The sequence below is a fragment of the Esox lucius genome, chromosome 7 (assembly GCF_011004845.1).
Source record: "Esox lucius isolate fEsoLuc1 chromosome 7, fEsoLuc1.pri, whole genome shotgun sequence".
NCBI lineage: Eukaryota > Metazoa > Chordata > Actinopteri > Esociformes > Esocidae > Esox > Esox lucius.
In genome coordinates, this window is record NC_047575.1 from 42021338 (window position 1) to 42032957 (window position 11620).

At 39.5% G+C, this 11620-nt stretch overlaps 1 protein-coding gene across 1 annotated transcript; it reads left to right on the forward strand.

Moving 5' to 3' along the window:
• The first annotated feature begins 5099 nt into the window (after window positions 1-5099).
• On the forward strand, window positions 5100-10013 carry LOC105007283 (olfactory receptor 146-like). The gene is made up of 6 exons (XM_034293016.1): window positions 5100-5246; window positions 5575-5627; window positions 5993-6214; window positions 6569-6685; window positions 7359-7556; window positions 9761-10013. Exons 1-6 carry the CDS (start codon window positions 5100-5102, stop codon window positions 10011-10013), a joined length of 990 nt encoding a protein of 329 aa, XP_034148907.1.
• Window positions 10014-11620: the final 1607 nt, after the last annotated feature.

Sequence of the window (11620 nt, forward strand, 5' to 3'; positions counted from 1 at the left end):
CAATGTACATTTTCACTGTTATGCTGATGACACACAGTTATATATTTCAATAAAGCATGGAGAAGCCCCAAAATTAGCTACTTTGGAAGCATGCGTTTCAGATATTAGGAAGTTGATGACAGAGAACCTCTTGCTCTTAAACTCAAGAAAAACAGAAATGCTTGTTTTAGGACCCAAGAAACAAAGAGCGTTGTTAGCAGAACTCACTGTGAACCTCGACGGCTGCATGGTCGTATCCCAAAAAACTATAAGAAACCTCGGCGTTACCCTTGACCCTGACCTCTCCTTTGATGAACATATAAAATATGTCTCAAGAGTTGCTTATTTTCATCTTCAAAACATTGTAAAAATCAGAAACTTTCTATCAAAATCTGATGCAGAAAACTAATCCATGCTTTCTTTACTTGTAGACTAGATTACTGCAATGCTCTTCTTTCCAGTTACCCTGACAAATCAATAAATAAACTTCAATTAGTGCTGCACACGGCTGCTAGAATCCTCACTAGAACCACATTTTCTTTTACACATTACTCCTGTACTAGCATCCTTACACTGGCTGCCTGTTAGGGTTAGGGCTGATTTTAAGGTTTTATTGTTAACCTATAAATCAATACATGGACTTGCTCCTACTTACCTCGCTGAAATGATCCAGCCATACATACCTACACGTAACCTACGATCGCAAGATGCAGGCCTTTTAATTGTACCTAGAATTTCTAAACAAACAGCCAGAGGCAGGGCCTTTTCCCACTACTGTCCAATTAAGGTTAGAAATGCAAACTCAGTGCAAACGTTCAAGTGTCTACTAAAAACTAATCTCTACAGCATGGTTTGTGATTAGGTATAGCCTGGCCCGGGGGCCTGAAGGTGACCAGAAGGCTTGATACTGTCCACCCTTGCTGTCTTGCCAGGTGGGCTCTCGTCGCCACTGTGATGCCCTCCCTCCAATGCCTTTCGGGGGAAGAGTCACTGGCTCGTTGTTGTGTCTCTGTTGCACACTTGTGCAATTGGGTTGTACTCTGCTGGCAATACTCTGCCCTCATTCAGGGTGGTTGTGGTTGGTGGTTGTCCCTTTGGTTGATTCTTGGCAATGTGGGTGGGTTGATTCCCCCGGGTAGGGCCACATTGTCGCCGGACCCCCCCGTCTCAGTCCCAAGTTCTTGCGCTGCTATACTATTGTGCTGGGGGATTGGGTCAGTTCTCCTTCCCCACTATAAATCATTGTTGAAATGAGGAATGCATTTTCTGAATTTTCCCGTTTTAAACTTTAGGAGGACATAATGCAAGGCTGGGATCAGCAGAGCAATGGTGGGTAGCACAGTTGATTAACTTTGATTTCTCTTCATGCCACAATCCAGGGGCAGAGCATTAAAAATGGCAGAAGGCCCGTAGGGTTTTGATGGGTGACTGGGAACGGCTGAAGGTGAAGGAAGGGGTTGCGACGTAGCAGGACCCCTTGTAGCGAGGACATGGTGAATTAGCCGCCATCGTAGTATCAACAACACAGAAGAGGGTAGTGTGGACCAGGTATCATGGCCAATGACCAAAGACTGCTGAAGGCCCTGCGTGAGTATGAGATGGGTATGAGATTTTGGGCTAAGGACTGTGTATTGTTAACAGTGGCTGCTATTGTGGAAATGTACTGAACTGATGAATTGGTTAATTATACCATTGTATAGGAGTTGGAAAAATCATTAGCTACCTGTTGTGTTGATAGTGAAGTGCTGTGTTTGTGTATTTAGACAGTAGGAAAATGCAAGACTATGCTAATACAGAGCTAAACTATTCAATAGAACAAGCCTGATAGAGACCATATACATGTGTTGCTCAAAAGCCAGCTATTTTGCAAGATGTTGTCATACCTTCTTGCCCATAGAAAACGAGGTGTTTCTGACCTGTATGGCAGACAGACTGTAGTGTCTTTCTGTCTCTATTTGCAAAAATGAATAAACTGTATCTATCACACCGCCCATAGGGGCAGGCCCCATTATGTTCTTTTGAGCATAGCTACCCGTGGGAAGTATTAGCCCTGGACTGCTTGTCCTTGGGCCAACCTGGAGACAGATATCAGTGCATATTTGTGATGGATGATTTTTTTTCTAGGTTTGCCTTTGCTGTGCCTACCCAAGACCAGACGACGGCCACTACAGCCCCGAAAGTATGAACCCAGGTATTTTATACTTTTGGATGTTCAGAAAGTAGTTCTCAGTATCTGATCTGAGTGAATGGGCTGATGCTGGAGTGTGTATGCTCTTCCAGCAAAGCTGGACAACGGTGTTGGGACACTACCTGGAATTTTGGCGGCAAGAAGGACCTCACTCCCATAATGGTAGTATCAAAAGCATCCTCCCAAAAGGCAGGACGCTTTTGATACTACTTATCGCAATATAATTTGAGAATCAGTAATATAACTTATCAGAATCAGTATTCAGCCGTATATCATTTAAAACTTTAATGAGGGCCGTTTCAGTACTGTGGTGAGGTCGGAAACCTGACTTTGTCTAAGAGACCGCTTGAAGTCACAAAATTGCTGAGTTGATTGAAGACAACCTTCTCAATGATTTTGGCAATAAAAGGGAGTTTTGATAAAGGTCTAGTTGTTAATTATAGATTCATCCAGTGTCCTCTTTTTTAATAGGGGCTTAGTGGCAGCTGTTTTTAGAGACGTTGGGAAAATGCCTGATTGCAAAGAGCTATTAACTATTTGTTGTAGGTCCATTGTTATAGAGTTAAAAAAATGTAAGTCTGATGGCAGTGTGTCTAGACAGAAAGTGGAGACTTTAAGATGTCGAACTGTTTCTTCTAGGGATTTTTGATCAATTGTATTAAAATGCGACATAATAACCAAGTTATGTTGATCATTCCCGATAGATGTTGCTGTCTGGCCCTGCGTAACTCATTGTTGAAGCTACCAAGGCTTTGTTTATAGGTGTCATAATGAATTTGAAGTTTAGTTTTCCTCCACTAATGTTCCGCTTTCCTACATTCTCTTTTCAGGGCGCTTACCATCATGGTGGTTCTCCATGGTGTTTTCTGTTTTGCTCATAGTTTTCTTTACCTTTACCAGTGCAACACAATCCAGTACATCAACTGAATCACCACTTATTGTTGGAGAGATAGCTATGGCTTCCATAAACTGAGCATTGGTACTCTCATTAATGTACCTTTTCTTAACAGAAACAGAGTTTACTGGAACGTTTGGGGTGATAAGTGAATCAAAAAAGACACAGAGAAGATCAGACAGGGCCAAGTCTTTTACCATGACAGAAGAAATATCGAGACCTTTAGAGATAACCAGATCTTGAATGTGGCCTTGAGTGTGTGTATGCTCTTTCACATGTTGAGTGAGATCAAAAGTGTCAAGTAGTGCAAAAAGTTATTTGGCATATCGTGGAGGTCTGTAAATGATTAAAAAAAAATGTTGGGGGGTACCCTTCAATGTAAAATACAGGTATTCAAAATAAATAAAATTACCTAGTGTATTTTCTTTGCACTGGAATGTATCTTTGAATAGGGCAGCCACTCCTCCTCCTTTCCTACCATTTCGTCATGTATTTAGCCACATTTTCCGGGTACTGTCTCGTTAAGAATTGCAGCACTACAATCTTCTGTTAGCCATGTTTCAGTGAGAAATATAAAATCTAGGTTGGAGGATATTATAATGTCATTTACCAAGAATTATTTGTTGGCGAAAGATCTGATATTAAGTAAAGCCAGCTTATTATATATATATTAAGAGTTCCTGGACTAGTAGGTTGACGTGTTACAGTTAACAGATTAGACAAGTTTACTTTATGAGTTGCATGCTCACGGTTCCTTCTATTTCTAATCAACACAGAAATAGAGATACTGGGTCCTAGCTTGTACTCAAAAAAGTCTGCATTGCTATTTTCACAATAGCAGGGACCCGAAGCACATCACAGAGTATGTTCTGTGCTCTCTGGAAATAAAGATACGAATGCAAGACCTATAGTTTGCAGGTCCGCTTCTCTAACCTCTATTTAACAAGGGGTGGTCCGTCAGTCAGTCACTCACTCAGTAAGAGACATTCACTCTTCTTGGCAGGCTCTGCTTATGCGGCCTGGCAAAAATGTTATAGTAAAACCATGTTGAAACCATAACAAATATTATTTATTAATAAAGCTCCTGTTACATCAGCAGTTCTTACTGCCACCTTTGAAGTGAGAAACACACATTTGACAAACAGTGTCCCTAAAAAAACAGTCAGACCTAGTGTCCTTAAGCTCCTGATTAGCTACAGGAGCTAATCAGGAAAGGCATGGGCAAACTGTACTTAACAACATGGAACAGATAGGAATACTTTTACATAACATTTATTTAACTAGTTTGCTCAATCCACCCATGTCATCAACAAGCACAGGGAACCACATGGGAAATTCTACTACAGATTCACCATGGTGTTGCAGGTATAATAGTAGAGGGAGTCTCAGAGCAAGCCCCACAAGTTGGTCTTCAGTTCAACCAACATCACCCAGACTTATCAGGGCAAAGAGTTGGATACATTCTCTAAATTAAACTAGGAAATACCAGGTAAGACTTATTTTACAGGATTTGCAATATGTACTATATAAGGTTTTCTCCTGACTTTTGGGTTCACCAGGTATCAGTTTACCTAATGAAAGGATCATTAGTCTTATACTGTTATACCTACTAATTTGGTATTATTATTATTTATTATTTTATATTTTGTTTATTTCATCAAATATTGATAATAGTTTGTTGCATTTGTAAAGCGCTTTTCATTATAGAGGAATAATCATTAAATAAGTGCATATCTGTTCTATTTATGAATGTATTTTCATAAACAAATATTACACATTTGGATGGAGCAGTTTACACCTTTTTTTACAGACTGGTGTTGAATGCAATAATAGTATATATTTAATGTAATATGATTTTATGATGCATTTTAAGCATTTTGATCTTGGATGAATGCAATATCTTTATTGATACCCAAATTATAAAAAGTGAATTAGCATGAAAACAATTATCTATTTGTTTGTAATAATGTATTATAGGAAAATGTATCTCCACAGGTTATTACCAGCTAGAAGGAACTGATAACACCCCCAGTCAGGATGAGTTCCCTGACCTCTGACCTTAACCTGACAGAGAACATCACGACCATAATCCGACCCTCTTACTTCTACATCAGTGGATTCACAGGGATCCCCAACATGAAATACTACTATGTCTTCCTCTGTTTTGTATACATCATCTCTCTGGTAAGTCTGTAGGTCTAGACCAAGGGATTATTTACTAGCTCCGGTACAGAACTATCACATCTATTTTGTCCCGTTAAAGATCTTGAAAAATATTCATTTTATTATAGAAAGCATATTTCAACAGTATTTTCACTGAAAAACCTAAAAATAACATAATAGCCAAAAGTAAACTGTATAGTATAATTACAATTAAGCATTTTGCAGTGAGATGGATTGCCGACACAACCATATCTTGCTGAGGACAATGCAAAGTGCTACAACCTGACCTGTTTTTTTTTTAATGTTCATACCTGTGTAAAACATTTGTTTTTGTGTTTTTTGTATATAGGTGGGCAATATCTTCATTATGATTGTTATCTGCATGGACAGCAGTCTCCAAAGGTAATCTCTACAACTTACAATAGGGTCTGGGAGCAGAGCAATTCTCTGGCTGCGGGGACATTCCACCCAGACTCCATCCATCAGTTCAGGGATTCTAAACGGGTACTGGTATGCCGCTCAATTAAGAAAGTATTATGAATACCAGTAGCAGGTCCAGCACACTGGTTTACATTTGGTAGCAGGTTTAAAGTTCACAAATAAAAATGTACTGATCATTATGATTTTCTACTTTTCTCAGATAATATTGTAAATGTTCCGTCTGTCCATGTATGATGGATCTGTAGGTCTTATCTACATTTTAAAAAACGGAGCGGCAAATAACATTTCCCCCAAGGTAACTATAAAATCATGACATTACCTTGCAGCCCGAAGTACATCGCTGTCTTCAACCTGGCCTTCACAGACTTGTGTGAGAGCACGGCTCTGGTCCCTAAGCTCCTGGATATGTTCCTGTTCAGTAGACAGTTCATCTCCTACGACGAATGCCTCTCGAATCTATTCTTTGTCTTCCTCTTCCTCACCATGCAGTCCTTCAACCTCATCATCCTCTCCTATGACAGACTGGTGGCCATCTGCTTTCCACTCAGGTCTCAGATAATACAATAAGTAATAAAAAATTATAATTATGTGAATTAAATCAACCTGCCTAACAAACCCTTGTTGGGTAAGTATTTTGACATGTATTGACTGGTAATTGAAAAACACAATCCCACCACATTGAAAAACTAAATCTAAATTAAGTGAGGAAGTATACATGTTGTCAATGGTCAACTCAATATAAACATTGCTGATACATTGCTATGGCAGGTTTCAGTGAATCTCAGGTTCATTTTTGTGAGTGCCACACTGTGGCACTCACAACAGTAATTCACGCTCTGGACAAGAGCATCTGCTTAACTCCATGTATATTTAAAAAATGTAACAGCTTACTGTCACTACAGGTACCACACATTAGTGAATCACAGGTCCATGTTTCAGCTGACCGGTGCTGCCTGGGCGTTGGCTGTGTTAATTATTTTGATCCCTGTTGGATTCATTACACGCCTCTCCTTCTGTGGGTAAGTATCCCATTGGCTAATGAAGTGGGCCAGTAGCCAAAAGGTTACTGGTTTGAATCTGAGACCGGTGCTGGGATGATTTTTTTTTATTTAACACACATTCCTGCTCTTTCTAACATATGACAGTAATGGAGCACCTGAAAAACCTAACAGTTTCATTGCTCCAGCAAGCGTGAGGGAAGGACATATCCATCCAGACTCTAGTGTTATTGTATCTATAAATTATTTCTCCAGTATTGAAATAAGTTTGCCACGTTAGCCCATGACATGGTGATACAGCTGCCCCAGTGGAAAGAAAATCTATGAGGGTGACCATTTAGATGCAGATCCGATGCTCATTCACACCAACATTTACGAATCCCAGGGGGCATTGCCCTTACCTAAGGGAAAACCTATTCTTTAGACACTTTCCAACCAGACGGGAGCTATTTAAGTGTGTCACGTTATTTGTCCCTGGGATTCATAAATGCTGGTGTGAATGAGCACCGGCCCTGCATCAAAAACCAGATTGATGTGAGACGTCCCTTTGACGTTTTGTCTTTTGTCATTTTGTCTTTTGTCTTTTTATGTCTTAAATAAGGATTCTCAGGGAAAATCCTTCTACCTTCACCTGTCAACTCGTGGCTCACTGGACAGTACATGGAGAGTACATATATATTGTCTTGTGTTGTAGGTCTCTGGTGATCAACAGCTACTTCTGTGACCATTATCCTCTGTACAGTCTGGCAGCCCCCTGTTCTGATGTGCTCCCTAACGACGTGATGTCATACCTCAACCTTTTTATAGTCCTTTATATCCCCATTATCTTCATCATAGCATCTTACATCTGTATCATCCATGCCCTGTTCACCATCACACTTCCCAAGGACAGGTGAGAAGTAATAAAATCAGAGATACTTATAAATTTTCTTTAAAATAAATACTGTATGATATCAATCAGTCAAAAACATTTTCTACAGTGGGCTTTTACAAAATACCCAGTAACCCCAAGGATCAAGCAACAATACACACTGTTGAAGCACAGTGGCTAGGAAAAAAACCTATAGGGGGCAACATTTTGGATGAAACCTAGAGAGGAACCAGGCTCGCAGGGGTGACCAGTCTCTTCTGGCTAAGCCTGGTGAACAATTTAAGAGTAAAAGTTATAATAATGAATAAATGACTGTGCGCTGTGTCTAGCGTCTATAAAAACCTATCCTGGACAGTTGCATGACCAGGGACTGTGGGGTGGGGTGGGGGGGTCATCTGGTATCGCCTTGATCTGCAGCATAACCAGGAGGATTTTGGACAGGGACAGCAAGAAGTTTTTCGAGCCTGGTAATCCGGAAAATGAGAGCCAAGACTTATGAGACTTATAAGTTTAAACGGAGCAGGAGCCACAGAAAATTTAAAGAGCACATTCCTTAGATTTACAAGGATTTACAAACAGCAGCATAAGACCTTAAGGCTGAGACAGGGGGGTCCAGTGACACTGTGGCCCTATCCAGGGGAGGCCCCAGATGGGGCCCAGCATGCAGGGAGTCAGTCCACCCACATTGCCTAGTATCAACCAAAGGGAAACCAAACAACTGCAACCACCCTGAAATGAGGGCCGATTATTGCTAGCAGAGTTCACTCCAATTGCACGATGGGCACAACAGAGGATGGTTTCCCTTTGGTTGATGAATAGACAACAACAAGCCAGTGACTCTGCCGAATGGCATTGGAAAGAGGGCAACCCAGTGGCGATGAGAGCCCACCTGGCAAGACAGCAAGGGTGGACAATGTCAAGCCTTTCCATTCACCTTCATACCCTTGGGCCAGACTGCACTTACTTAATCATAAACCATGCTGAAGAGATTTCTCTTTAGTAGACACTTGAAAGTTTGTCTACAATTCTAATTAGCTTAATTAGCAGATCATTCCACAGTAGTGGAATTATCTGCTTTTTATATAATAATTTCAATAGTGTGAATTTTTTTTGGAAATATTAATAGCATTTAATTTATTGGAAATAGTTTTTATGAAGATGCGTTATAAAAGGCATGCATAATTATTTTTATTGTTTATTAATAGTATTATGTATTAGTATTAGTCAGAACAGGGACCAAGTCCCATTTTTGCAAGTCTTAAGGAAGTCTCAAGTCATAACCTCCATTATAACCAAGTTATAATGGGTAAGTCTCAAGCTAGTGCCAAGTTCCACAACTCAGATCAAGTCAAGTCACAAGTCCCTCACTTTTGGTTTCAAGTCTTCAAGTCAATGGTTAAGAAAAAATCTGTAATATGATGGAGATTATCAAATCTTTTTTTGTTGATGAATTATGGAATTAACTTAAAGGAACAAAATATTATTGAGTACATTGTCTTTGTGTATTTATATGTTGTCAATTGGATTCATGTTTTTACATAGGAGGAGCCTTTGCATGTTAGTAAATTCAAGAATATAACCAGAAACACATAGCTAAAGAAATGAGGAGATGCCATGAGAATATCATTGGTAAATCAGAATGGAAGAACATACTGTATAAACCTCCATGAATCACTGTTCCTAAACTAATCGCCAGGAAATTCCTTGAATAGAATTTAGTGTCCCCATCTCTCCATTTCACTAATGTTATTTCAACAGTATTTTGTTCTGTTATCACCTCATGTTAGCTAGCTAGCTAGGTAAAGCACAGCCATAATTTCATTCTTTCCTGTCTTTGTGGAATTTCAAGTGTCTCACAATGTTAGGCGTTGTGGCTATTGCATCAGTAATTTTAGTTTTGCATGTTTTGCATACTGCTGTCATTTTCTTCCCCACCACGACATTTTCCTCAAATCTAAATGTAATGATTTTCAGAACCTTGATCTACATGCCATGATAGCTAGCTCTCATTCTTGTCTGAATTGATTACCTAACTTTGACAGCAAAATGCTAGTTCGAGTAAAGGTGCAGGGAAAATTGTAGTTTTACTGTACTAACAATAGCTTTCCACCACATCCTCTATCCCTCTCTTGTTCGTCACTTCTCCTCTCTCGGCATCCCTTTCTCTTTTCCCTCTATCTCTTTTTCCCATGTCCTCTGTCCCCTTCTCCACCTCTCTGTTTCAGACACCGAGCCATAAAGACATGCACCTCACACCTGATTCTAGTGGCCGTATTCTACCTTCCAGTTAATATCATCTACATCTTCTCCTTTTTACCCACCAACATACGGATAATCAACTACTCCCTGACCTCAGTACTGCCTCCCATGCTGAACCCCATCATATATGTTCTGAAGACAGAGGAGTTCAAAGTATCAGCTAAGAAGCTGGTCAGGAATGGAGCCCAGAGAGCTGTGGGGCCAGTCAAATCAACATAACACATTCAGTGTTTTGGAAATTATATGAAGTGTTTTCAAAAATGTTTTGCATCTCACAATTGCTCTCTCTATGTAACTTGAGGATCCATGCTTAGAGGACATTAAAGATAAATCTCATTCAAAAGCTGAGTTTAGGAATAAATGGAATTTCACAGAATTAGAACTATGTCCCAGTTTTCCATGGTTTCTGACATGCTCACCACTGTTAGCGCCCAAGATAAAATACAACGCCACTGACATGAGAACTGCTCAAGGTTGTTAACATTTCTTCATGAAACAAATGTAAGTTATTGGTCAATTTGGGATGAGCAGATAGCCTGGAACAAAAATGACATGGATTCTTGTTCTCAACTCTATAGGTCAGCAGTTGAACAACCGCTTGAACAACTCTCTAAATCTAACACATTTTATATTGTCTGGTCATGTCTAATGTAATCAAACAGTATGTATCTGAACTTTCTGAAACTTTTTCCCATTTGTCTTAAGATTTACATAACAATATATTTTCAGGATCTGCCAGCCCGCCATTATAAGCGATGAATGTTGTTGCCCAAGCTGGATTTGATCTGCAGTTCCCTTTGTGACAGACTGCGTCTTTAACCTCTACGCTATTTAAACAGCTACGCTATTTATGCTTTTGAAAAGTGAGGATCGAACCTCAGTCGCCTTCATGAGAGGCCACAACCTCTACTCTGTTTAACAATGAGTTTTTAGGTGAGATTTAAAAGAATGCACTTTACAAAATTAAAAAAGTAACATTGTCTATTATCTTTTAACAAGCATATTAATCAGCACAATAGGCTGCAGCGGCATCAAGTAATCTCCTGAAAAAATAACCATTAGGTTGGTATAGCGTCTCGACATTAGATCATTTTGTCACGCATTAACATCTCACCAAGTTTGAATATTTCGCTAGACAATTATGCATTGTGTTAAACTGACTAATCTTATTAAGATTACTTCCACCACAAATAGTATCTAGGATCTGTATGGCTTTTGCCACTGGCCATTTTAACAGCTTATTTGCCAGTAAAAGGCTTACTAGTTTCTACTAACTTACTATTTAGAATAGTCATAAGAATTGAGCAATTGCTAGTGAGAATGAAGATTAACTTTACACTGCCAATGATATTTCATTTCATGGTTCGGCAACCCATTTTTTCTTTCATTTGTGAATGGCATTGATACAATAGCGATATACAGCTGCGGAAAGGTTTTTTCTTTCCTTTCCAAAAAAGTCGAAGGAAGGTTTTGAGTGAGGAACAGAAGGGTTAAAATTAAAAGTCCACTTGAACGCTTCTGTTCCTCACTCATAACCTTCCTTTTCAACTTTTTTGGAAAGGCAAGGAAAAGGTGCAGTGGTCTCTTAATTTTTTTCCGGAGCTGTAGGTGATGATAACCTTTTTGTCCATTGAAAAGAGAATCGTGGAAACCCCTACTCTTGTACTGCGCAAGGGTTTGTGAGCTACTGTATATTAGGCTACCCCAAAAAGCATGCACGGATGTGTACTTCGCGAATCCATCAGAATTAATCGGAATATAACCATAAACAATTAGATTTTAGGCTTACTATAACATTGCTTCTGGTTGTGACAAGGTCAGTCAGT

Bases quoted from the DNA above. Each gene is read 5' to 3' on its own strand.
- LOC105007283 (XM_034293016.1), top strand. From the start codon at position 5,100: ATGAGTTCCCTGACCTCTGACCTTAACCTGACAGAGAACATCACGACC. The intron at 5,247-5,574 runs GTAAGTCTGTAG...TTTTGTATATAG, and splicing joins TTGTATACATCATCTCTCTG to GTGGGCAATATCTTCATTAT. The intron at 6,686-7,358 runs GTAAGTATCCCA...CTTGTGTTGTAG, and splicing joins ACACGCCTCTCCTTCTGTGG to GTCTCTGGTGATCAACAGCT.